General features: G+C 46.1%; 1 protein-coding gene across 1 annotated transcript; it reads left to right on the forward strand.

Moving 5' to 3' along the window:
- The first annotated feature begins 3,228 nt into the window (after window positions 1-3,228).
- Pcdh12 (protocadherin 12) lies at window positions 3,229-27,223 on the forward strand. The gene is made up of 6 exons (XM_027398030.2): window positions 3,229-3,366; window positions 10,219-10,355; window positions 11,494-14,679; window positions 17,778-17,875; window positions 20,248-20,399; window positions 25,218-27,223. Exons 3-6 carry the CDS (start codon window positions 11,800-11,802, stop codon window positions 25,625-25,627), a joined length of 3,540 nt encoding a protein of 1,179 aa, XP_027253831.1. The 5' UTR covers window positions 3,229-3,366; window positions 10,219-10,355; window positions 11,494-11,799; the 3' UTR covers window positions 25,628-27,223.
- Window positions 27,224-27,877: the final 654 nt, after the last annotated feature.

Genomic DNA, 27,877 nt, shown 5'->3' on the forward strand with positions numbered 1-27,877 from the left:
CCGTGGACAGCGCTGCAGGCGCCTCCACCGATCCTACCAGCAAGCTTAAAACACCCTTAAGGTGCAAAGGCAGCTTCTGCCCCCCCCCCCAATTCGTGGGTCAGACTTGAACCTGAAGTAACGGTCTACCCAGAGGCAGAGATTCCCTTATCAATCCCAGACCTGTCCTTGAGGGGAATGGCTGCATCCATCTTCCTATCTAAGAATGCATTAACTCCCTGTGCAAATGATAATAGTTACTACCGTGTTTGTTGAGTAGTTACATGCTTCAAACTATATATGCATATTTTCCCGCTCTTTACCAAACCTTATGGTTTGGGTTCTGTTTACTAATCTCATTTCACAAAGGAAGTTGAGACTCAGATACAGTAAGTTACTGAATGCCACATGATTATTGAGACTTAAAATTACACGCCTCCTACATCACAGCATAATGCAAACATTAACTAAAATGAACTGAGGATTTAAATGTGAGAGGCAAAACTATAAATCTCTAGGAAGAAAATATAGGGGGGGAATCTTCAGGAACTCAAAGAAGGCAATAGTTTGTGTGTGTGTGTGTGTGTGACAGATAAATTGCATTTACCAAAAACTAGAAACATCCGTGCTTTAATGAATGCTAGTAAGGAAGTGAAAAAACAGCCCATGATACAGAAAATATTTTCGAATTATGCATCTAATAAAGATGTATCTCCTAAAATATATAACTCTTGTGAGCCTGAGTATGGTAGTACACATCGCTAATCCCAGCACTGGGGAGACCAGCACAAGAAGACTGAGTGTCCTAGGCCAACTTGGGCTAGATGAGGAAACAGTCAAACATAGTGGGACCATAGAAAATAAAAAGAATTGATGGGGACATAGATAAATAAACAGGAACTTTCACACACTGACAATTGAAATGAAAGATGATAAAAGCACTGTAGGAAAGTTTGGCAGGTTCTCAGAAAAGTTAAATATGGGGTTACAATAATACTCAGCAATTCTACTCCTAGGTACTTAGGAGAACTAAGAAAAATACCAACTATATTTGCATCAACACTTGGTCACAAATGTTCATATAAACAATATATACAAGAACCAAGAAGTGAAAATCCAAAACTCCATCAATAAATAAACAGAATGTGGAATATTCAACAATGGAATATTATTCAGCAATTAAAAATAATACACTGATGCATGCTCTAACATGAACCTGGAGAACATTAAGCCAAGTGAAAGAAGTCAGATATAAAAGGCCACATTTTATATTTGCCCCCTTATATGAAAAGTCCATAAAAAGCAATGGTAGCAAGTAGGTCAGTGGTTAGCCGGAGGGTCTGGGATGTAACTATTTACAGGTATGTTTTGAGAATGAGAACAATGGAGAGAGAACTAGCAGTGACCATGGCACAACTTAGTGGATGTATTAGATACTGCCAAACATATATATATACATATATATATATATATATACTTTTTAGTACAGGAAAATTATATCTCAGTTAAACAGGAGGGGACTTACGTAGCATTGTTTCTGAAATTTAAGCAGAACACAGAAATGTTGTTCTACTCCTGGGAACCATCAAGCTAATGTGCTTCTAATGATCTAATAAGTTCCTATGTTCTCATTCTGTATCCACCCCCCCAAAAAAAGTAAATTACAGATCTGGGACTCTAGCTCAAGCATGCAGGATTCCGAAGGTCTTATTCGAGTGAAATCTCCTGGAGAGATGCCAGATGAGATACATACCCCTTTAAAGATGCAAAGGGATGAAGGAGAACCTCCAATGAGACCAAATACCTCAAGATCTCTCAGATACAAAGAGCAAAGGGGTTCAAGAATCAGCTCTAGAGAGTCTCAAAGTTGGAGCAGGGGATGGATTGTGACATCATGCCATGACCTCATACAAGCACTGTGAGGAAGGAAGAGAGTGTTTCAAAGCAGACTCAACAATTCGGTGGAAGTTAAAAACAAATTAAAGATTTAGAGTATAGTTTTGAGAAAAAGATTGGATAGAGTTTTTAAATAAATTTTGTCATTAGGCTCCATGAAAATAGCAGGCTTTTCTCGATTTGGTTTTCGGCTGCCTGGTTAGTTTTTCAGATTGAACTTTTCCCTTGTGTCCAACTCTCTACTCTATTAAGCATTTTATATGCATTACCTCATTTAAAAGCCCAGGACCCCGTGACTTAGGCAATTTTGTCTCCCTATTTTGTAAAGGAAGAAATAGTGTTAGTAGGATGAAGTGATCTTTCCAGGACTGTTATATGTGATGCAGCCAGGATGGGGACAGATTCCTTGTGATTTGACTCCAGTAGCCTGTGAAAGAATTAGAATGTGCTGCAGTAAATAATGCAGAGGAAGAAACAGTTCTTGTCCAAAGCTGTAAAATAGAAATTAGTTTTAAACTTGATGATACAATGAAGCCAGGCATGGTGGCACATGCCTATAACCTCAATGTTAGGAAGCTTAGTCAAGAGGCTTGCTATGAGTTTGAGGCTAGCCTGGCCTACAACACTGAGGTGAATTCCAATTTGTCTAGGCTACAGAATATGACCCTATCTCACAATATCAATATATATATATATATATATATATATATATTTATAATGATAGGTAACAGTAAAAATTCTGAAAATGGAACAAACAAACTCCATCCTCTGGCTGCAGATGAGGGGTCAAGGCTGTCAGAGAATGGAGTGTGTGAGCTATACCAGATGAGTAGACCCAGACCATGAACAGAGAGCAGGAATGAGTCACACAGTGGGACAGTTGCTACACAAGTCACAAGTCAGCAGGCTTTCCATCAGGCCTCACACTCATTGCCTTCCAGTAGGCATCCAGAAACTCACATCTGTACACAGCCTTCTTTCCAGGGGCCATCATTCCAGGGGCATCCCTGAACCAGGCCCTTTACACTTAGACAGCAACAGCATGGAAAGAAAAGTTCTGCCCAGCCCCAGAAGAACTGGATGCTGCTGAGTCCTGCCCAGCACAGAAGTACCATTGACTTACATTTTGAATTTTTCCAGGTCTGGGCATTGAACTCAGGGACTTACATATATAAGGCCAGCATTCTATTGCTGTGCTATCCTACTGTGGTGGTTTAAATAAGAAATATCCCCCCATAGTTTCAGGCATTTAAACACTTGGTGGCCAGTTGGTGACGCTGTTCGGCGAAGTTTAGGAGGTGAGGCCTGCTGTAGGAAGTGTGTCACTGGGGGCAGGCTTTAAGATGCAAGAGCCTTGCCTGTTTTCAGTTTGTTCTCTCTGGCTCATACACAAAGCACGAGATGTAAGCTCACAGCTTCCTGCTCCTTCCACCGTGCCTGCCACTTGCTGCCATGCTCCCAGACATGATGGACTTTCACTCTTCTGAAATTGTAAGCCCAAACAAACTTTCTTATGTAAGTAGTCTTGGTCTTGGTGTTTTATCACAGCAATAGAAAGTAACTAAAGATAGATGTCAGTACCAGATAGTGGGCTGCTGCTGTGAAGAACCTGATCACAGTTGTTTTGTTTTGTCTTATTCTTTTGGAGGAATGTGGAAGACTAGAAAAGTGGTTGAATTCTGTAAGCAGAATGCAGTGGACTGTTCTGGGATCTTGGAAGAGAGCACTGAGAGCAATAAGGGCTGTAGAGGATAAGCTCAAGCGATTTCAGAGGGGAATGTTAGCAGCTGGGCTAGAGGCCATTCCTGTGATGTTTTAACAAAGAATGTGGCTGTCTTCTGCCCTTGTCCTAAGAACTTGCCTGAGGCTATGTTAAATAGTAATGGGCTAATTTCTTTGGTGGAGGCAAGTTCAAGAAAGTATAATATTGAATCTGTGGTGTGGATATTATTAATGACTGTTCTACAGGTCTACAATAAGAAAAGAGGACACAGGGCAGAGAGAAATATAAAACGTACAGTTTGAAGAGAAAGAGAACACCTGGAGACTGAATATTACAGCCAAGGCTTGTGCTGAAAGAGGTAAAGGGATTAGGAGAGGCCTCAGCTCTGCATTGGAATAAATGGATGGTTACCTCAGGGAGAGACCACACAGCTAAGCTTCCAGCTTGCAAAAGAACCTAAGTTCTTTTCTGCTCCTAAAACACAGCTGAATATAAGCTCTGCCCATGTGATTCAAGGGGGTAAGATCCATCCAATCTGGCAGATGGCCTTGGCAAGTGTCATCTATGTGCTAGTGGCTTTAGAGGCACAAAGGACACAAGAGTGAAGGAGTTGTGTTTTCCCACAGTAATAGGATGTAAACTAAGACACCCGTAGCCCTTATCATTGACTCTTGGTGGTCCCTTGTCACTGTGTATTGTGTTTACCGGGTAGATCTTAAGGGAATCTGAAAACCTGATTGTTATTTTTTTAATGTAGGTTTCGTCTTAAAAACAAAATAAAACAAGCAAATGGTAGGTAGAGGTATGCAAATAACCCTGTTATGAATAATTAACAGAATCCTAACCATGCACTAGGTTCTGCTGGAAGTCGTGTGTACTGACTGAGCTTAACATACAGCAATCCAACACACAGCCATTGTTGTGATTATCATCGACATCCTAGTTGTTACCATCCCTATTTTTAAATTTTAATTATGTGTACGTGTGTATGTGCGTGCGTGCGTGCGTGCGTGCGTGCGTGCGTGCGTGCGTGTGTGTGTGTGTGTGTGTGTGTGTGTGTGTGCATATGTACACATAAGCACAGGTATTCACTAAGGCCAGAGGCACCAGATCCCCCTAGAACTGCAACTTCAGGCAATTGTAAGACACCCAAGATGGATGCTGGGAGACAATCTCAGGTCCTCTACAAGAGCTGTAGTGCTCCTAAACACTGAGACACCACTCCTGCCCTTCCAGCCCTGTTTTAAAGCTGAGGAATTGATCGTGAAGAAGGTTATTGGTTTGCCATTGTCTCTGACAGGGTGAATGACAGAGAGCCAAGCTATGAACCTGAACAGTAGGAACACTGAGCCTGCATCATTTCCCCCAGTGCCATGCTCAGAGCACCTCAACACTTTTCACAAATAAAGTGCTCAATTGTGTCTATAAGGAAAACTAGATAGCTGGTGTGACCAGCTTCCTGGATCAGTGCAGTCCAAACAACTCCATGGGTCATCCCAGGATGATATAAAGACAGATCCCTGCAGAGACTTTGGGTGTCTGATAGCATGGAGTATTTCCTGTACTTCTGATGCAAGGTAGAATTTGATTACGATAATAGGCACAGAATGATCGTGTTTATACTGGCAACCTGGCATTTTAAAATTATTCCCCCGAATAAGAGTGAAAAGAGTTTTGTAACCCCAAGGTAACATGGTTCTGTGAGGAGGAAAGAGGCCGAGGTTTAGCAGCGGCTGCCATCATAAATCAGTGTGTGGCAGTTTCTCTCAGAGCTCCGGGCTCAACTCCTAGCTGTCAGAAACTTGTAAAGGGAAGCCCCGTGAGAATTTATGTAACGACGGGAAGGCTCATTTTCCTTCCTGCAAGAGCCTTTCTGGAGCAAGGAGAGGATTAGGCTGATTAAATTCTCTACGGAGAAAAAAAAAAATCCAAACCCAAGGTTCAGAGGGAGGGAGAATGTGGGTCAACTTGAGCTATTTCCCTTGCCCCCTAAAAATTGACCTTGTAAACAGAGAAGAACATGCTGAATGCCACCAAATAAATGAATGATTGGGGAACTGAATGATTTAATGACTGAGTGTGATCCAGGCTTCCTCTGGGCTCGCTCTTGCAGTGTGAGAACAGTTCGATCCCAGACTGACCCAGAAATGCTGAGTGCATAACAAGGCCAATCAACAGAGTCAGCTTCTGAATATTCATGGACAGATGATGCTCCCAGCCACTGTGTTTGGTTTTTGTGTTTACTGATACATTTTCAAATTCACTGTGTAGACCAAAATTGTGGGGTGTTGGGGGACGGGAAGAAACTTGTGCTGAAGTGAATATTATTTCTGGGCAGGGCTGTTGGGTAAAAATACTTAGAGCAAAAATGTATTCACTGTTTATCTGAAATTCAGGTCTAACTGGGCATCCTGTATTTTTATATGCCAAATCTGGAGATCTGTTTCTGAGCCAATAATGCTCAGGAGAGGGTTGAGGTCGATAGCTGGGGACATGCTACACCTGGGAGCTGTAAGGAAGGAAAGCCAAAGGTGGGGTCTAAGAAACAGAAAACTGTGCAGAATGTGGAGGCAGAACCAGGTGACTCTAGAGGTCAGGTAAGCAGAGAAACACAGGTATTGGGAAAGAAGGTGACCTGGAGGATGCTGGGTAAGGGAGCATCCTCACTTTCTGATGAAGCTATAGAGTCGGTTGTAGGATTTGGCTTTATAAGGCTGCTGGTGCTTCTGAAAAACTACTCAGAGTTCCCAATGGGGTGTATGTTAGGAACACCTGCAGAGATTGGAATCAAAGTCTACAAGCCAGGAGACACATATCTGTAACCCTAAGACTTGACAGATAAGGCAGGAAGATCAGGAGTTCAAGGCCAGTCTGAGCTACTGAGATCCTTCCTCAAACAACAATAACAACAACACACATACATACACACAACAGAATTCAAACAAGTAAATTAAGCCAGTCAGTGTTGTCCCACGCTTTTAATCCCAGCACTCAGGAGGCAGAAGTAGGCGAATCTCTGAGTTCGGGACCAGCCTGGTCTACAGAGTTCCAAGACAGCCAGTTTACACAGAGAGACCTTGTCTCAAAAATCCAAAAAGAAAAAAGAAAAGAACAAGTAAATTAGTGCCTTCCCCTCTGGAGATTGGTGAGAGATTGAAAACACAATCAATCTATTTTTGCATTTTTCCTGAAAATCATGAAGGAGGTGCATAGTTCGCCACAACTTCTTCAAATGTCCTCACCTTCCACTCCCTTTAAAGCCTGTTTTCTCCAGTGACACTCTTAACTTCTTCAATTTTCATGGTTATTTTTTCCATCTTATTGCATAGATCAATGTGGTCTTGCCTGAAAAGGGATTCAACCAATCTGATTCTAGAGGCCTTCTAGAAGGAGTGATAATTAAAGATTGAAGAATCATCCTTGGCAGACTGGGAAAGGAGAAATACGAATTCTCTTAGTCTGCCTCTAGCATTTCACAAGCTTTCCAGTCATTCCCATGTGTGGCCCCTTTGAGGACTCTTTTCTAAGACAGAACACTTTTCATTTCTTGAAAAGTCCTATATCTTGGCAAGTTTCTCCTTGCAAAGTCCATTTGTCTTTCTGTACTTTTTCTAGAAAGAGATTCCATGGTGTGAGATTTGACATTTGTCACCTGTCAAATCTTGGCAAAGCCTAAAGAGCCATGCCAAGAGCAAGTGACCCAAAATAACTAGTTGAGTCCCCCAGTTAAGACTCCTGGCTCTCACTTCCGCAATGGCTGGCTCTAAAAGGAGGGTGACCTTGGTGGTGCAACCACCTCTGTGAGTAGAATGATCCTGAGGACAACACTTCTAGGCCTCCTTGGAGCTATCTTAGAGGGCACTCTCAGGAGAGCCAATCCTGAAGGCCAAATCAGGAGAGCTATACTGAGTGGGTGGGCTTAGCCTTTATCTAGCCGGCCTGTCAATGCCCCTAGAGACCGTGCTGCATCTTACTAGTGTGAGCCCTGGAGGTTCCAATTGTTTTGAACAATTTGCTGGTTCTCATCCTTCTCATATTACCCCTCAGTTCCTCGATGTGCCCAAGGAGTCACCTCAAGGCTCGGGTGAGCAAAGATGGCAAGCAGCAGCCCCAATCTACTGTTGTCTTCAAATCTCTAAGACCTGAGGGAGGCCATGTTCATTTGATTCAAACCTATTTCAAATACTTCCCCTGCTCGTTCCTAACTTCTTTCAAAATTCAAGGCAATGAAATCTTTCTAAACAAACTCCAGTGACAGCTCTGCTCACCCTTTGACAGACTGCTGTTAAAGGTCAGCTTTCCCCAGAAGAAGGAAGGAGAGAGGACAAAATGGAGGCCTCCTTTCCAGAGGCAACACCTGTGAACAGTCTGACGTCTTGCTTCATAAACTTATGGGACTTTCAAGGGGTGGATCAACAGCGTGTCACCAGTGCCAATTAAACAAGCACATAGCAATGATTAAAAAAAAAAATCGCACCTAGTAAGCTGTGAGTGGTAGCATGCACTTGTAATCTCAATACTCAGGAGGGGAAAGCAGGAGAATAGGGAATTTAAGATCATCCTTTGCTTCACCAGGAGTTCAAGATCATCTCAAGCTATACGAAACCTTGTCTCAAAGATCCCAAAACCCAAAACCCAAAACAAAGCAATAACAACAAAATACGTGTGAAATGCAAATTCAAAGTTTTGTGATGTGAGCTCATTTTTTTGTATTCATGGTCATAACACATATATGCACGCATAAGGACATGTATTCTATTATATGTAATTGTATGTAGCATTGCTAAGTTTCCACAGCAATTTCTTCTCAAGAATATAAATAACATGTGTAAAAGCATGAACTCCATTCTTTCTTTATGAGCCCTGATTATCTTTTGATGTTGTTGCTATTTTGAGATAGGACCACATGCAGCCCAGGCTGACCTTCAACTTGCTTTATAGCCAAGAATAACCTTGAACTTCTGATCAATACTGACTTTACATGAATGTAGTACCACACCCAGGTTAGGTCATCTATTAAGACAACAGCTCTCAACCTGTGGGTATGTGACCTTTGGGGTTGCATATCAGATATTTACATTATGATTCATAACAGTAGCAAAATTACAGCGGTGAAGTAGCAGTGAAATAATTTTAAGGTTGGGTATCACCACAACATGAGGAACTGTACTAAAGGGTCACAGCATTAGGAAGGTAAAGAACCGCGGCATTGGGATGTGTTATTATTTGTGGTCTTTTCTGTTTACAGACATCTGTGCAGCACAGCTCTATAAACCCTCCCACCTTGGTGGCTGTCCCCTTGGTGCCTCTGTGCTTTGCTCTCTGCCTTTGGCCACCAGATGGCATTCTGGAAACATTCCCAGCACTCCCGCAGACTCAACTGGCCTCCCTTCTCTGCTACCTTCCCGGGTGCAGATGAAGAGGCTGTCTGGAAGGCAAATCTGTAGGATCTTGGACAGCTTTCCTGTGTTTAGCTTCTTTAGCCTGATGATTTGGTCGTGCGGTGGGGGCAGGGGAGGGGGATGAGAAGACATGGGTAAACCACTCAGGACAGAAGCTAGCAAGTCATTCTGAGCTCATCATCCTGCTTTGAGCTAGCTCCTTTGGCCTCCAGAAAAAGTTTTAGGTCCTTCCTGTGGGGGCCCAGGTCTTTCATCATCCAGTGACCCTTGTCCTGCCTTCCTTCATCTCTACCACACAGACCCTCCAGGTGCAGCAGAAGGAACCAGCTTGTCCACATTGGAGTCTCTGCCCAGCCTTCATCTGTGGCCTGCTTTGCCTTTTTCTGCTCTTCCTGTTGCCCTAGTGAACTACTCCTGTCCATCAGCACGTGTCCTGAGGCACTGCCACTAACTCTCAGGCTACAGTCCATAGTGACTGCACTGGGTTCACTTTTTCATTTCCCCTACTTTTGCATTGACCGTAAGCCCTTTGGGGTCAAGGTCTCTTTGCTGCCTGGTGCAGTAGTAGGATGAATAAGGGCCAAACAGTGAGGTTATCATGTAGGCTGCACCAGAGGACAATGAGCATCCACTGTGTTCCTGTGCTCTGAGGGGGACCACATGGCTCCCCTTGTAGTATAGGCTGCATCTTGCCCACCCAGAGCTAAGAGAGTCCAGACAAAGAAGAGAAAATGGTAGTCCCTACCTACTGAAAGGTTCCTGCCAGGCCCCACACTCAGGCCTCCATGTGAATCCCTCTTTTCGTCCTCACTATAAACTTGTAGACAGATAGATGGGAATCACACTTTCAGAGACAGAAGCTCAGGCTCAGAGACTCAGTCATTTGTGCTCTAAATCTGAAAGGGTCTGACAGTCCCCAAAGCTGGGCCATAGGAGATGGCCCTATGGACTCAGGACCCTTGTCATCGCTGAGGTGGTTGGGCAAACTCCATGAATGAAATGCAGGATGGAAGGAAAGAAAGGGCAGAGGGAAGGGGAAGGAGTGCACGTGGCTAGCATTCAGCCACCCCAAGCCTGACTGGCATGGATTTCCAAGCCAACAAGTCCTGAGTAGTGTCACTGTGTCCAAATGGGGCATCTCTGGCCCCAAGGACTCAGCAGTAGACACCAATCTTTGGGAAGTTGACCTTAATTTCCACCATTTCAAATGCTTTACAGACCCCAGAATAAACCTACATAAGGCTGGGGCATAAGGCTAGAAGAATATTGGAAGCAACAGAAGGAGGAAAACAGAAGCCACGAGGCCAGCAGCCTGACCACTCCTCTGCCTCTCTGCATCTCACCTAAGTGAGGAGGTGAGTGGGAGGGAGGGCTCACCTTCAGTCCAGGGGTGGGAGTGGAGGCAAGGCAGCTGCTGCCTTCACAGGTCTCTCACAAACAAAAGTGGGGTGAGAAGAATTGGAGGAAGGGAGGGAAAGACGGATGAAAGGGAGAGGAAGGTGTGGGAGAAGGAAACATGAAAAGCTTGAGACAGAGGAAGGGAGGCGGGGGTTCCCCAGACAGGGACTCAAGTTGGACCAGATGCAGAGAACAATGGATCCCAAGGATCTCAGGAAGGGGAGGGGGAGGGGAGCCTTGCAGTCAGATCAGACGGGTCTTTCCTTCATTACAGCTTCTGGTAGAACCACTGACACCCTCAGGGGTCAATGTGAGTCAAAACTATCCCATGGCCAATGTAAGAGCACCAACCACAGCTGGAATGAGCTCTGTCAACAACGTTATTGTTTGATTTGGGACCCTGGTCCTAGGGATTTTACACTTTATTTCATCCAGTCCTCACAATTTCCAGCATGGAGGACAATAATTGTCCTCCACACCCCACTTTGAAGATGAAGGAATAGAGGCCCGGGCAGGTTAAGTCATTCATCCCAGAAGACCCAGCTGATAAGCTGCAAAGTCAGCATTTGAGCCTGTGCCATTTTAGCTCCTGTGACTTTTCTACTAATAATAGCTGCTTCTCAGAGAGACAAACATGGGGGCAAAGTTGAGGCAGAGAGTCCAACAAGTATAAGAAAAAGACAGGGGCAGAAGGTAGAAGAATAGAGGAAGAAGGCAGAGAGAGAGAGAGAGAGAGAGAGAGAGAGAGAGAGAGAGAGAGAGAGAGAGAGATGGGGAGCCTGATGTGCCCTAGAGGGACTTCAGTATAGGTCAAGTTCTTTGCTCACTTGGCTACACAGTGGCTCCCTGTCCCTCATTGGCTGCCTTGCTGTGTAGACAGCACCTTTCTATCCAGCCCGTCCCAGGAGCCCTGGCCTCATCCTCTTCAGCGACAGGCCTCTCAGCCTCACAGGAAATGCTCTTTCTCTAATTGCCATTGAAACTCACAGCCCTCCCTTTTCCTGTAGGTGGGGTTTCCATAGGAAAAAGCTGCTTCTCTGTTTCCCCAGCCTAGTTACTGTTTGCAAGTCAGATCCTTACATCCCGCTTTACTAGGTCAAGTCTCTCTCAGACCGGTTCCTGCCCATCACTGCTAAGTGGACCAGCTGGTGCTGCTGTGGAGCAGGAATCTCTTCTAGCAATTCATCGGTTTGGGGACCTCTCCAATCACTTTTCACAAAGATGGCCTTACTTGCGAATCCTGCTGCTTCCAGCATCTTCTAATTATGGGACAAAGTTGTACCAGCAGGTCTGAAGCAGGAGATCCAGGCTGATCGAGTCATTCAGGATCCACTGGGGGACGTGTCCCGCCTTTGAAGAGCTAGCTCCAGCAGGTTGAGTCCAGTTCTCCCTGCGGTAAGCATGATGCTACTTCTGCCATTCCTGCTAGGACTCTTGGGGCCAGGAAGCTACTTGTTCCTTTCAGGGGATTGTCAGGAGGTGGCCACTCTCATGGTGAAATTCCAAGTGACAGAGGAAGTGCCATCCGGCACAGTGATAGGGAAACTGTCCCAAGAACAGGGAGTGGAGGAGAGGCGTGGGAAGGCAGGAGATGCCTTCCAGATCCTGCAGCTGCCTCAGGCACTCCCTATTCAGATGAACTCTGAGGATGGCCTGCTCCGCACTTCCAGCCGGCTGGATCGGGAGCAGCTATGCCGGCAGCAAGATCCCTGCTTGGTGTCCTTTGATGTGCTTGCCACAGGGGCTTCGGCTCTGATTCATGTGGAGATTCAGGTACTGGACATCAATGACCACCAGCCTCAGTTTCCCAAGGGTGAGCAGGAGCTGGAAATCTCTGAGAGTGCCTCTCTGTACACACGAATCCCCTTGGACAGAGCTCTTGACCAAGACACTGGTCCTAACAGCTTGTATTCCTACTCCCTGTCTCCCAGTGAACACTTTGCCCTGGATGTTATTGAGGGGCCTGATGAGACCAAACATGCAGAACTTGTGGTAGTGAAGGAGTTGGACAGGGAAGTCCACTCGCTTTTTGATCTGGTGCTGACTGCCTATGACAATGGGAATCCCCCTAAGTCAGGCACTAGTGTGGTCAAGGTCAATGTCCTGGATTCCAATGATAATAGTCCAGTGTTTGCTGAGAGTTCCCTAGCACTAGAAATCCCAGAAGACACTGCCCCTGGCACTCTTCTCATAAACCTAACTGCTACAGACCCAGACCAAGGACCCAATGGGGAGGTAGAGTTCTTCTTTGGTAAGCATGTGTCTCCAGAGGTGATGAACACCTTTGGTGTAGATGCCAAGACAGGCCAGATCATTCTGCGCCAAACCCTAGACTATGAAAAGAATCCTGCCTATGAGGTGGATGTCCAGGCAAGGGATCTGGGTCCCAATTCTATCCCAGGCCATTGCAAAGTTCTCATTAAAGTTCTAGATGTCAATGACAATGCCCCAAGCATCCACGTGACATGGGCCTCCCAGACGTCACTGGTGTCAGAAGATCTTCCCAGGGACAGTTTCATTGCTCTAGTCAGTGCAAATGACTTGGACTCAGGAAACAATGGTCTGGTCCACTGTTGGCTGAACCAAGAGCTGGGCCACTTCAGGCTAAAAAGGACTAATGGCAACACATATATGCTGCTCACCAATGCTACACTGGACAGAGAGCAGTGGTCCGTATACACTCTCACTGTGTTCGCCCAAGACCAAGGACCCCAGCCCTTATCAGCAGAGAAGGAGCTACGAATTCAGGTTGGTGATGTCAATGATAATGCCCCTGTGTTTGAGAAGAGCCGGTATGAGGTCTCCACTTGGGAAAACAACCCACCCTCTCTTCATCTTATCACTATCAAAGCTCATGATGCTGACTTGGGCATTAATGGAAAAGTGTCATACCATATCAAGGACTCTGCTGTTTCTCACCTAGTAGCTATTGATTCTGAAACGGGAGAAGTCACAGCTCAGAAGTCACTGGACTATGAACAGATGTCAGGCTTTGAGTTCCAGGTGATAGCAGAGGACAGAGGGCAACCCCAGCTTACATCCAGCATGTCTGTGTGGGTTAGCCTCTTGGATGCCAATGATAATGCCCCAGAAGTGATCCAGCCTGTGCTTAGTGAAGGCAAAGCCACCCTTTCAGTGCTTGTAAATGCCTCCACAGGCCACCTTCTGTTGCCCATCGAGAATCCCAGTGGCTTGCATCCAGCAGTTACTGGTACAACACCAATGGCTATCCACAGCCCCTGGTCTTTCCTTTTGGTGACAATTGTGGCCAGAGATGCAGACTCAGGGGCCAATGGGGAGCTCCTCTACAGCATTCAAAGTGGGAATGATGCTCATCTCTTTGTCCTCAGCCCCTCACTGGGGCAGCTATTTATTAATGTCACCAATGCCAGCAGCCTCATTGGGAGTCAGTGGGACCTGGGGATAGTAGTAGGAGATCAGGGCAGCCCCTCCTTGCAGACTCAAGTTCTGTTGAGGGTCGTGTTTGTCACCAGTGTGGACCACCTAAGGGACTCTGCTCGTGAGCCTGGGGTCCTGAGCACACCAGTGCTGGCAATGATCTGCCTGGCTGTACTGCTGGCCATCTTTGGATTGATCTTGGCTCTGTTTGTGTCCATCTGCCGCACCGAGAAAAAGGATAACAGGAACTACAACTGTCGCGAAGCTGAGTCCACATACCGCCACCAGCCCAAGAGGCCCCAGAAACACATTCAGAAGGCAGATATACACCTGGTGCCTATGCTCAGAGCCCAGGAGGGCGAGGCTGATGAAGTTAGGTCGTCCCACAAGGATACCAGCAAGGAGGCATTGATGGAGGCAGGCTGGGACTCCTGCCTGCAGGCCCCCTTCCACCTCACACCAACCCTATACAGGACCCTGCGTAACCAAGGCAACCAGGGAGCACTGGCAGAGAGCCAGGAGGTACTGCAGGGCACCTTCAACTTTCTTTTCAATCATCCCAGGCAGAGAAATGCCTCCCGAGAGAACCTAAGCCTTCCTGAGTCCCCTCCTGCCCTAGGCCAGCCACATTTAAGGCCTCTGAAGGTGCCTGGCAGCCCCATAGCAAGGCTGGCTGGAGACCAGGGCAGTGAGGCGACCTCACAGAGCCCACCAACCTCCTCTGCAACCCTGAGACGGCAGCGCAATCTCAATGGCAAAGTGTCTCCTAAGGGAGAGTCCGGTCCTCACCAGATTCTGAGGAGCCTGGTCCGGCTATCTGTGGCTGCTTTTGCGGAACGGAACCCCGTGGAGGAGCTTGCTGGAGATTCTCCTCCTGTCCAGGTACCTCTGGCATGGGCAGCTCTTTTTCTGGTCACCCTCAAAACACTACTAAGAGCATTAGACACCCTTATTTTTCATATTTACCCTTAGACTCACCCAGCACATTGTGATGCAGAAGTTAAGGGCACTGTAGCTGGGTTCAACAGATCTTAGCAGTGTGATCCCGGACTAACTACATGTGTCTGAGCCTCAGTTTCCCTGATAGTGAACTAGGAATAGTGTGTGCCTTGCAGAGTTGTCCTGAGGATCAGACCAGTTAACTCCTGTAAAGTACTTATGCATGCCTGGCACATGTGGACACACTGCAAAGGTAGTGATTAGGAATACAAACTTTGGAGTAAGGTTGTCTGGGTTCAAATCCTGGCTCTACCTCTTCCCACCTGTAGCTCATAGAAAAGTTCCTCAGCTTATCTGTGGCAGGTACCCACTTTAGCAGCATGCTCCCCGAAAGATGGCATCAAAACAAAATGAATGGATCAATGGCAGCCGTGGCTGGACAGCAGTGTCTGTCTGGCCTGTAGTGTATGCTCAGCAAATGATTGCTATCACCTCCACAAGGCACCACTTCATCCCTGCTCGACCTGCTCATCTTGTCTAGGCAACCTCCCTGTGGAAAAGCCAGGCCTAGATGACGCTCCCCAAAGTTTCCCAGTTGGGAAACAGTGGAAACAACTATCTAGTGAGGCAAATCCCAGTTCAAATGCAGCAACTTAGAACTGGAGAGTGTAGGGAATGACCTTTAACCTTGGAGTCTCATTCTCTTCACCTACAAAATGAAAATTACGAAGTCAAAACCACATGGTCTCTACTGCCCTGGAAGGGAGGACTGATGCGATGACGGGTGGTCATCTGCTTCATGCCTGGGGATTTACTGAACACAAAGGGGAGGACTTTTCAGGGATGGTCCTTAACACATCCCTGCTTCTCTGACATCCAGAGAGCTTTCACTGGGCAAAGCTGAGCATCAGATACATATTTTTGTTGGGTCAGACAGGTAGCTCAGGCGTCTCATAGAGCAGGGAACAGCTTCCTTCCCAATCCCCTTCCCAGGAAGCCACTTGGAGGTGGTTTAGCTATTCTCTTAGGAATCTCACCCTGGGGCTCCCTGAAAACCCAGGGGGAACTACAGCCAACTCCTTCATTCATTCACTCACTCATCCACCAGCTGCTTTTAGGATGAACTCTTACGCCATGCCACTGGACATGACAGTAGAGAGCAGACACTCTGCATGATGTACTGAAGTGATGGGAAGAAAGGCACCCATTTGGAATCAATTGGAGGTCAAGAGTAAGTTGCCCAATACCCAGGTCTCTTTGACAGTTGATAGTCAGACCTGAGTTCAAGTTCCAGGCTTTGTTGCTTTGAGGACTGTGAGCCTCGGGTTCCATATCTGCATGGGATGGTATCACCTTCCTGCAGCTACTGTGTAGCACAAATGAGATTAGTTGTTACCAGGTAATTACTAAGTGCTACCTGGAGCTCTATCAACCACGTGATCTCAGTCTCATTATTATTTCCCTATTGTTGAGGAAACTAAGGCTCAGAATCCATAAGCAATTTTCTAGGGCCGTGAAGAAGGGAGGTAGGGAGGGAACAGGTTTAGGATGTGAACCTGAATCCAACTCCTGAGTTTGGGTTACAACTGTAAAGAGACTCTGAATGCCAGAATGCAGCACTGGGCTTCAGGTTGTATTTAGCTAGTGTCATTTGGGTAAAAGGTAAAAGGCACTTCTCTTTTAAGGTCTTCTGGGCCTGGTGGGGAGGCAGAATCTACCTGAGGCAGGCTATGGGGCCCTGATTTTCTCAAGCCACAATGCAATCCTTGTCCTGGCCTGGCCACCAAGAAGCACATTTTTAGAGGTAGCATCTGATCCCTGAGTCTTAGTGTCAACATTTCTAATTAGCACAGAAAATTCGAAGTGGAGAATGGGAACCCCTTCAGATGAAGCTGAGGTCTCCGTAGGTCTCAAATTCTGCCTGAAAGTTCACAAGCTAGTAACCATGAAGGAGAACTGGGTCTGCCAAGACTAGGTCTGTTTCCTCTTCCTCCAGGACCTGGGGGTGTAGAGATGACATCTAGACAATCCCCACTTCTCCCATCTTTCTGAAACACCAGTGTGTTTCTAGTATTTGAGAACCGCTTAACAGTAGCTGTCCTCACTTAATGTCCAGACCATCCCGTTTCTGGCGGAATTCCTGTAGAGCCTTGGGTCTCAGCAGGAGTTCCTGGCACACAGACAGAATTAAAAAAACATTTGTTGAATTGCCTGAAAGCCAGGTTTGGTGACACATGCCTATAGTTCCAGCCCCTCGGGAGACTAAGACAAGAGTTCAAGGGTAGCCTGCACAGCATAGTAAGATCCTATCTCAAAAGACAAGTAAGTCAATGGTAATTGTCTTCAGCAGACCTCCTTGCTTACTGCCTGCTCCAAAATAGGTTTGAGACTGCTGCTCCTACGGACCTCACCCCTTCCCACACTCGTCTCTGTCACCCTCTTCCCTGCCTTCCTTGTAAATCATGAACTTCCGAATACAATGGAGGTCCCCTTCTCATTTTTATAAGTCCCACAAAAACACTATGCCTGGCACAAAGAAATACTTTTTAAATCATGTCTGTTGATTAACAGGTGAATAAGTGAATTGGTTAAATGACACCATTTCTGCCCTGTACCATGCAGTCTTGCATAACCCCCAAGCTAGAATGCTTGACTATAGCTCAAAGGGGAAAATAACTCTTGAAGTTAATCCTTATTAAAGTAACAACCTCATGGTCTGAAAATGCCTTTTTCACTCCAACCCTTCAAGTCCACCAGTCACTCCAGGGAATGAGCTTGTGCGGATGGGTCCGAGGGTCCCCATACTGTCTCCTTTAGCTGCCCAGGGCCTGCAGTGACATGACAAAACCAGGAAGCACCCTCCCCCAGGTCCCTGTCTCAGTCACACAGGTCCATTCCCCCATCCCCCATCTGATCGCAGAAGCATCTAAAGCCAGAGGAAAAACTATAAAAAGAAAGCACCAGCATTGAGGGAAACATCCGGCGAGGAAGCGTGCTGGGTCGGAATTGTGTGGAGTCAACAGATTTTTCCTGTCTTGTAGCAAATCTCCCAGCTGCTGTCCTTGCTGCATCAGGGCCAATTCCAGCCCAAACCAAACCACCGAGGAAATAAATACTTGGCCAAGCCCGGCGGCAGCAGGTAAGCAGCATGTAGCACCCACAGCACTGTCTCCTCCAGGCTACTAGGTCACTACAGCCTTGGTGAGTGTGGAAGGAGAAGCACCCTGTGAGCCCAGCCCAGGGGTACATGCAGCAGACAGCACCCATCCCCCTCTCTGGAGGCTCCATCCTGGGGCCTCTATATTTATGATATTTACAGGTCGAAGTGTCGCTAAGGAAATTGCTTCATCTCTTAGCTGTGACTACAACCCCTGAATACTCGACTGGTTTGAAATCTGTAACTTTTACCTTTCTTTCTATTGGCCTACAAGCATACTATATAAGGGTGTAGATATGAGGGCGTGCCCCTGAAGGCAATCCTGGAATTTAAGATATCAAATCCTATTCTTCGATATGCATGGAGAAACAGATTTTCTTTCTGTAGGCTCAACATTTGAGTCTGTGGGAAGAAATTGCCAACAGACCAGCAAACAGGAGAAAAGCCATAGTAATTATTTTACATTTATTTGTTTTGCATATGAGTTGGGGGAGGTGTGTGTGTGTGTGTGTGTGTGTGTGTGTGTGTGTGACAGAGGACAGCATGTGGATGTCCTCTCTTTTCCATCACACTGGTTTCAGGGATTGAACTCTGGGCATGTGGGTTTGGTGGCAAGTGCCCTTAGCATCTATCTGAGGCATCTATCTCACAGGCCCCATAACAATTTCTTAAACCATTGTTTTATGTGATACAGAGGAAGCCTTTAGATTGAAGATCCACAGACCCATCTTTAAGATTGGGTGCAGTATTTCAGGGATATCTGTGAAAATATATTTGGCTAAAAGGGTATGGGCAAATTGAAACTTAGACCAAGGAGGGAGTTCCAGCAAGGCTTTTCTGTATGGCTTCTCTGCTGCTCTACTGAGCATTCCCTGCTTCCAGGTATGAGCTAGGAGCTTTTCTGGAATGAGGGACTTACAATCTGCAATCAAGCTAGGCAAGTCAGAGATTTTTTTTTTGTTTGTTTTTTAGTTTTTTTGTTTGTTTGTTTGTTTGTTTTGAGTCAGGGTTTCTCTGTGGCTTTGGAGGCTGTCCTGGCACTCGCTCTTGTAGATCAGGCTGGCGTCAAATTCACAGAGATCCACCTGCCTCTGCCTCCTGAGTGCGCCACCGCCGCCCAGCAAGAATTTCTTTTTTGCCAGTCTTACACAGAAAGTAAAGGGGAAAGTCAAGTGTGTTTTAGGTTTTATGGTTGGCTTTGGGAAAAGTTCTAGCTTCTGCGACCTACTTTGGGAAAGGAATTCTAGATTGCTATCTATTTGCCTGGGGGTGGGAGCTCTGGGATAGGAGGTCAGAGGGCCAGCTTTAAAAGCCTTCACATTTTGACATGCTTTCCTGAACCCTAACAGTGTTCACATTCCAGAGTCATGGGTCTGGATTTGAATTCTTGCTTAATTGCCTAGTCCATGAGGGCCTTAGGCAAGCTGCAAAAATCTTCTGTGTGGTGGAATGGGAATGACTCTTCTCAAATGGTTCCAATGAGTGAGAGGCTTGCACAGCAGGAGGCCTGATTTAGGGTAGTTGTCACCATTACCCCCAGCTTGCCACCTCCTGGCTGACCTCTTAATAACAGCAGAAATAGTCACAGTGGGGAATGAGGACAACAAAAATCAAATAAGAATCTTGGGCCTTCAAGCCCCTCAGGGATGCTTTTCATCTATAAGGATGGGCTTGGTCCGGAGTGACTATTGGAGGCCTTGAGGATCAGTGAGACCTAGGGGTCCCCGGCTAAACTCGGAAGCTGGGTGCAGGTGTAGATATAAGTAGTTTAAGGATGCTCCATTTGGATACAACCCCCACAGATCTATCCCTTTGCTCTGAGATGTGGCTTTAGTAGGAAGGAAGCCAGAGTCACTCATTCCATGGGTCAGTCAAGTGCCCAGTGTGTGCCAGGCCATGTTCTGAGCACTAGATAAGAGAACAAGGAATAAGAAAGGAGGAAAAGTGCTGCCTGGCTGGTTCTGTGTAGATGACCAAGTTGACTGAAGACGTTTACTAAATGTCACCCTGTGCCATATTCATTGAGGGTGTGAGGGGGACAATAGTGAGCAAGACTACCAATGGCTTTGTTTCTCTTCTGTGTGCCTTACTGTTTAGATTGTTGCAGGGCACTATGCTAAACATTTTACCCCCGAAGTCTCATTTACCAAACCCCATGAGAGTTACTATTTGTTACTCCCATTTTATAGGAGAGGGAACAGCCAGCAGGAAGGTGAGAATGTAAGACCCAGTTCACCCTGACTGTAAGCCAGGCTATGCACTAGTTCCCTGTATAGATGACAAATAACACAGATGCTATGAACAAACAGTTATGTGGGAATTCCTCATCTGAAACCCCCTTGGCTTCTCCACAGGGCTACCAGCCCAGACGCAGATGGCCCAGATATGAGGCTCGGTGGCCAAACAGAACCTGACCTGGAAGAAGGTCCCTTAGGCCCTGAGGAGGACCTTTCTGTGAAGCGACTTCTAGAAGAAGAGCTATCCAGCCTGCTGGACCCTCATACAGGTAGGGATGCCCTGTGCTGTTTCGACGGCCATCATCCGCCCATGCACCCAGCTCCAGAGTTGTCCAATCTACTGTGGAAAGGGTTGTGGTCTGGGGAGGAGTGTGACCAGCATTTTATTTGTCCTGCAGTGTCAGAAAGTGGTTATCTGTTTATTTAGTTATGTGGCTGTGGTGGTGGTTTGCTTGCTTATGACACTATCAATATGTAGCCCAGGCTGACCTTGAAATCCTCCTGTCTCAACTTCGCAAAGGCTGGATTATAGTCATGAGCCACCATGCCCAGCTTTCTCTTGTTTAATTACTGGGTTTTACCTTTTAAATTTTTATTTATTTATTTTTATTTTATGTGCATTGGTGTTTTGTCTGCACTTTTGTCTGTGGGAGGGTGTTGGATTCCCTGGAACTGGAATTATAGACAGTGATAAGCTGCTATAAAAAGTAGACCCCAAGTTCTACTTTTTAGAAGTCATTGTTAAGAATAACAAACGAGGCTAGAAAGATGACTCAGTGGTTAAGAGCACTGGCAGCTCTTCTAGAGGACCTGGGTTCAGTTCCCAGCACCCACATGGCAGCTCACAACTGTCTGTAACTCCAGTGTCAGGGGATCCAACATCCTTTTCTGAACTTTACAGGCACTAGGTACACACATGCTACACAGACATACAGGGAGGCAAAACACTCAAATACATTAAATAGAATAAATAAATAAATCTTTTTAAAAAAGAGAGAATAACACAGCACAAGGCTTGACTTAGGGTCAGTGCTGAGTAAACAGTTACTTTTGGTCTGTGTGCCAAGCACCAGGAAAGACTATAGCCAGTCCTCTGGGGTAGACAATACCAAATGCAATGTACAGGTGAACACAGGCTCCAGAAGTAAGCTGGCCTGCCCAGAGTCTCCTCAATCTTGGCTGGGAGCCCAAACCTGAGCAGTATAAACTCAACTGCACCGTTGCTTTTGGCATATTTAAATAACCTTTCACTCCAGAAAAGAGACAACTCCTTAATGTGCTAATTGAAGATAAAGAGATTCTTTGTTTTTCTTTTTCTTTTCTTTTTTTTTTTTTTTCTTTTTTTTAGATTTTTTGAGACAGGGTTTCTCTGTGGCTTTGGAGGCTGCCCTGGAACTAACTCTTGTAGACCAGGCTGGTCCCGAACTCACAGAGATCCGCCTGCCTCTGCCTCCCGAGTGCTGGGATTAAAGGTGTGCGTCACCACCGCCCGGCGATTCTTTGTTTTTTCTAAAAAAAAAAAAAAAAAAAAAATAGTTTTGGGTTGGGATGTAACTCAGTTGGTAGAGTGCTTGCCTGATCCTGGGTTTATTCCCAAGTACTGCATTAACCCGGCCTGTTGGTTTCATCCTGTAATCCCAGTGCATTCGAGCTGGAGGCTGGAGGGTCAGAAACTCAAGGTCATCCTTGATGAATTTGGGACTATTCTGAACTACATAAGACACCATAAAAATAAACAAATAAGAGGAGGAAGAAGAAGAAGGAAAGGAAAGCAAAGCAAATAGTTTTAACTATAAACATAATACAATTTTTAATGCAAGACTCTGCCAGCCACACACCTTCTTTGGGAACTGGTCTCCACCTCCTTTAGGTGACACACCCTACCCCTGACCATCCCATTCTCTGTTTCTGGAGTTAATTTATTCCTCACAGGTTCCATCTGGCTGCAAGGCATGGCAGCTTTTGCCACTTCTGGGGCTAAAAACCATAACTAGCATCAACAAAGTGCTTTTTAAGTGCAAGTCACCTATTGTAAGTTTCTCTGGGGAAAAAAATAAAGCTATGGGTCAAGAGTGTTTAATAATTTTCCAAGAGCCATGCAACTAATGGCTATTAATATAGGCAATATGGTTCTAAATTTTAGAGCTGTGCTGTCCAATATGGTAGCCACCGGCCACCACATATGGCCATTTAAGTTTAAATGAAGTTAAATAAAATGAAATGTTGAGTCCTTAGTCATATGAGCTACACTTTAAGGGCTCAGTACCCACATATGGTTGGTGGCTACATTTTTGCATTCTCTCATTGGCCAGCTGTGGCTAGAACCTGAGGGCTCAATTCTTGACCTGCCCTGCTTCTTCACAGCCCAGAAGGCACTGGGCAATGTGAGTTGGGAAGACTGAAAAAGGGGAGGGAAAGATTTGCTATCTAAGAACTAGATGCCCCAGGGCTACTGAGAGATTAGGATTTAGAGACCAGATTAAACAAAACAAAACAAAACAAAACAAAAACTGAAGAAGTGATAATGATGATTCAGTGGGGGAAATGTTTACCACAAAAGTTTGAGGATCTAAATTTGGATCCCCAAAGACCCATGTAAAAGCCAGGCATGACAGTGCACATCTGTAATCTCAGTGCTGGGGAGGCAGAGACTGGGGGTGGGGAGGTCCCTGGGGACTTGTTGACTAGATAGCCTCGCTGAATTGTGAGCTCCTGGTTCAGTGAGAGAATCTGTCTCAAAAAATAAGTTGGAAGTCAGGCATAGTGAGTGGAGCACCCTTTGATCCCAGTACTCAGAAGGCAGAGGCAGGTGGGTATCTGTGAATTTGAGACTAATTTGGTCTACATAAGGAGTTCCAAGCCAACCAGGGCTACAACATGAGAACTCATCTCAAAAAAGAAAAAGAGAAATGGAATGAGACATCTGATACTGACTTCTGGTTGCCTACACACATGGGGAGGGTGTATTTTATGAACATGAACTCACTGAATTCACTGAGCTCTCTGAATTCGTAATGAAGGTTTCACAGTGAACTCATCATCACTTTGCAGCTGTTCTTACATGCTCCATAATTTCTCATTCTCCTCTGGACCATGAATAAGGAAAGGCTGGAGTCTGTATTACTAAGAATCCCAAGTCTTATGTCTCAGAGTCTCAGGGAACTAATGTTTACAGTCTGCCAATGTCAAGGCTCAGTCATGTTCATTAATCATACAATGGACAATCACCAAATCCCAGGCAGGGGGCCAGACACCCCATCCTGTACAGTTGAGAACCAGGGGATCATTCACAGATCCAAATAAATGATTAGCTGCATGTTGGAATGACCTTTTCAAGTTGCAAAAGTAGCATTCTGGTAATGTAGGAAATATAGGCAAACCAACAAATCATTGCCCAGAGAATTCCAGTGAATATTTTACCTATTTTCTTCCAGCATCTTCTTCTTGCACAGATTTAAAACGACTAACCTGAAACAAGCATTGAATGCCTATTAACAATAACATTCTCTCTCTCTCTCTCTCTCTCTCTCTCTCTCTCTCTCTCTCTCTCTCTCTCGTGTGTGTGTGTGTGTGTGTGTGTGTGTGTGTGTGTGTGTGTGTGTGTGTGTTTCATAAGCAAGAAACCAGGGGGCCAGAGAGGTGGCTCAGTGGTTAAGAACTAGCTGCTCTTCCAGAGGTCCTGAGATCAATTCCCAGAAACCACATGATGGCTGACAAGCATCTGTAATGAGAACTGGTGCCCTCTTCTGGCTTGTAGGGATACATACAGACAGAACATTGTATACATAATAAATAAATAAATAAAACTAAAAAAAAAAAAAAAAGACGACGACGCAAGAAACTGGATTTCCTCCCCCCCCCCCGCTTTGTCTTTGCTTTTGGGGCTGGAATCCATGTTTGTTGCTATTTGAGAAAGAGTTTTATGTAGTTCTAGCTGGCCTAGTGCTCTGTGTAACCTATTCTATCCTGGAACTCCCAGCAATCCTCTTGCTTCAGCCTCCTGAGTGCTGGGAGCACAGGCATGTGCCACCACATCCAGTTCCTAAAGTATTATTTTGAGACCGGATTTTCTGATGGAGAAATGAGAAAAGAAGTGTGACGGTGGCATGAGAATCTGGGGGACTTTTTTTTTTTTTTTTTTTTTTTAAGCCACCAACACCAGGCTCTCACTACCGCTGCCCCATTCCTTCCTCAGGGCATCCTCAGGCAGCTGGACACGAGGCCAGGATAAGTAACAATGTGAGGGGAGATGAGATAGGGGCCAGGCAGTGACAGCCCTGGGAATTCCAGAGGCGGATCTGAGGAGCACCCAGGGGCAAGAAGGCCATGCTTCCTAGAGAGTGGGAGGGGTTGGGGAGTACCAGTGCCTTCAAAGTCATCAGACTTTGATGACTGGAAAACAAGACTTCTTTGAGGGTAAATTTCCTCCTCTTTAAAATGGAGATAAGACTTTTGACCTCAAATGCCTGAGTAGGTGAAATGAGATAATTATGCAATTTCTTGTAAGTGGTTATTTTCTCTCTTTTTTGAAGATTTATTTATTATGTATATACAGTGTTCCGTCTGCATGTATCCCTACAGGCCAGAAGAGGGCACCAGATCTTATAGATGGTTGCTGGGAATTGAACTCAGGACCCCTGGAAGAACAATCAGTGCTCTTAACCTCTGAGCCATCTCTCCAGCCTTTGGTTGTTTGTTTTGTTTTGTTTGTTTTTGAGATAGGGTCTCTGGGTGGTCTGGAACTTAAAGTATAGGTGAGGCTGGCCTCAAATTTACTGTGACTCTCTTGCCTCAATTTCCCAAGTGTTGGGATACCTGATGTGCTTGCTCCTCCATGCCAGGGTAATCCTATCTATCCTCTTGCCTCCTCCAAACCAGGTTCTTCCGGCTGCGTTGGTCAGCAGCTTTCCAGGGAGCTTGCCGGCTAAGGCCTCTTCCTTCCTGTCCGGTTCTCACCGTAGTGTGTCCCCCACCATTTCCTTTTCCTTCTTTGTCCGCTGCTGTTGTCCTGCTTACAGCCCCACCCCACCTGGCTTCCCTGCCCTTCCCTGCATCTGGAACTCACGGTGTCCCTCCTTCCTCTGCAGGTCTGGCCCTGGACAAGCTGAGTCCCCCTGATCCAGCCTGGATGGCGAGACTGTCATTGCCCCTCACCTCAAATTACCGAGACAACTTGTCTTCCCCTGACGCTGCAGCTTCAGAGGAACCGAGAACCTTCCAGACATTCGGCAAAACAGCCGGACCAGGACCGGAGCTAAGCCCAACAGGCACGCGCCTGGCCAGCACGTTCGTCTCAGAGATGAGCTCGCTGCTGGAGATGCTGTTGGAGCAGCACACGGTGCCAGTGGAGGCTGCATCCGCGGCTTTGCGGCGGCTCTCAGTGTGCGGCAGGACCCTCAGTCTAGACCTGGCCACCAGTGGGGCCTCCAGCTCGGAAGCACAGCTGGGTAGAAAGAAGGCGGAAGAGGGCCGACTTGGCCATGGCAGGAATCTATGAACATGGTTGGTTCCGATGCCTTGGATCCAATGTCCCCTGGATGTTAGAGTAACTCAGGCCTTGAGGATCTCAGAGAGCGAGCTGGTTTCTAAAATTGTGGAATTCACTGGCTAGAGTGAATTCCTCTAACTTTAGGGTGACTGATGCTCTATCCCACAGAGGAGAACTAACAGGCAATTGGCTAGAGCAGACCTTGTAACAGATCCTGTGGCTGAGCTTTATGGAGGACAGGGACAGCTTGTTTCTCACCAAGGAGTTTGTGGTAAAACACAGAGTGTAAAGAGTTGGCCTCAGGAGGAGCAGATGCCACAGTGTAGGATCATAAGCAAGGGGTGCTCACTGGAGACTGGAGGTAGAGCAGCCAGGCAATGCTCTCTGACCTACTAATAAAGAAAAAAACTACAGCTCGTTCTCCTGTTTGCCAGAGAACCAGAGTGAGGTCTATTGGTCATCTAATTCCTGGCATGAAACCACTGTTGGGTCATGGCAGGAGTGGGTCACACGGTTCACGGTGACAGGCACACAGATGATGGACATGTGTGTCCTTGACCCCACTCCACTATGTGATCCAACAATATGCTTCTCAGCTGGAAAATCAGGACCAAGTAAAGCAAGACTGTAAATAGAGTATTTATATGAGCCAGGCACTAGGCTTTCATTTGATTTTTCCCACAGTGCTAGGCTGGTGGTATTATTATACCCATTTCACAGATATGAAGCTTGGAAAAGGCGTCCTTCCCAGGAGTGAGCAGGGAATAGAGGCAGAGCCAGGATTTGTGCTCAGGTTGGCCAAACACCAAAGCCCATGCCATCAACCATGGCACTAGATTGCCAACTAAGGAATAGAAAAGGTAAAGTCCCTGAGATGAAGACTTGCAGATAGAAAGTATTCAGGCCCATATGTCTGCCTGCTTACAAGCATGGGTTAAAAGGAGCTTGCATCTGCCCAATGCCAGTCCCCTTTTCCTTTTGAGGCCCTTCAGATGCAGAAGTCATCTTATGTGGCACCCCAGTGGGGGAAGTCTTTCTCTATTAGCAGGTTTGGGTCTGGGAATTGAGGCTCCAGAGGATGGTATGTGAACTGGGACTATGAAATCCCTACTGACAGCAGCCAATCTACCAGGGGTGGGAAGAGTGAAGAAATAGCTAATATGTTCCCAAGGCTTTTTGTTCCTGGAAATTTCCAAGCAGCCACAGCTAGTTTAGGATAGCATGAGGTGCTCTCCTGGACAGTGAAGGCAGAAGATAGTGTCTGCCTCACTTGTCCTCTTCAGGGCCAGCTGTGTTCCCACTGAGGGCTGGTGACAGTTGCACACACTTGGAATGCAGTGTTAGTCCATCTTACAGATAAGCAGCATGAGACCAGAAGAGTTAAGCATTTCAAAGGTGAGGTCTGGGTCTCTTGTTGCCTTACACCAGATCAGGGTGATCATAGGAGACCTGGAATTTCCCAGCTGGTTCACAGAGTTTCTGGGTTCCAGGTCACTGAGAGAGGCTATGAAAACCAAGCAGACAGGAGCTCCAGCTTGTCCAGCCAGATGACTGGCACAGATGACACTAGAGATACTTGTTGAGTGGATAAATGACTGAATAAATGGGTAAACAAATGCTTCAGAGTTTCCTTTTATTTATGTTGACTCTCCAGGTAGGACTTCATTGTGGGGAAATAGTTCTACTATGTAAAAACAAAGTTTAAAGACTATAGAACAAACCCAGACCATGATGACCTCACAAGTTGTTAGTGGATTTGCAGGTGGAGGAGAGATGATGTGGGGAGATGACCTAGGAACACTAGAACCATGGCTGAAACTCCATCATTGGAAACACTAAGCCAAGCCAGACAGACAGTGGTGGCACACATCTTTAATCCCAGCACTTGAGAGACAGAGGAAGGCCAATCTCTGAGTTTGAGGCCAGCCTGGTGTACAGAGTGAGTTCCAGAACAGCCAGGGCCACGCAGAAAAATCTTGTGTCAAAAAAAAAAAAAACAAAAACAAAAACAAAAAACCAAACCGAGAGAGGAGGGGGGCAGGGATGGAGGGAGGGAGGGAGAGTAAACCATTGCATCACTGTAGTTGTAAAGCTCTGGTTCTTGGAACCCTGTATACCAGACAGAACTTTGTATGTAAGTATATCTGAGCAGAAGATACAAAATTCTCATCAGATTCTTAAGGAAACATGACCTGTAAAAGTCTATGTAGCATGGCTCCGAGACACTAAACCACTTGCAGACATACAGGGTCTGAACTT

The sequence above is a fragment of the Cricetulus griseus genome, chromosome 2 (assembly GCF_003668045.3).
Source record: "Cricetulus griseus strain 17A/GY chromosome 2, alternate assembly CriGri-PICRH-1.0, whole genome shotgun sequence".
Lineage (NCBI taxonomy): Eukaryota > Metazoa > Chordata > Mammalia > Rodentia > Cricetidae > Cricetulus > Cricetulus griseus.

Excerpts from the sequence above, each read along its gene's own strand:
- Pcdh12 (XM_027398030.2), top strand. The coding sequence starts at position 11,800 with ATGATGCTACTTCTGCCATTCCTGCTAGGACTCTTGGGGCCAGGAAGC. Across the intron at positions 14,680-17,777 it reads GAGATTCTCCTCCTGTCCAG|CAAATCTCCCAGCTGCTGTC; the intron begins GTACCTCTGGCA and ends CCTGTCTTGTAG. Across the intron at positions 20,400-25,217 it reads CCTGCTGGACCCTCATACAG|GTCTGGCCCTGGACAAGCTG; the intron begins GTAGGGATGCCC and ends CTTCCTCTGCAG.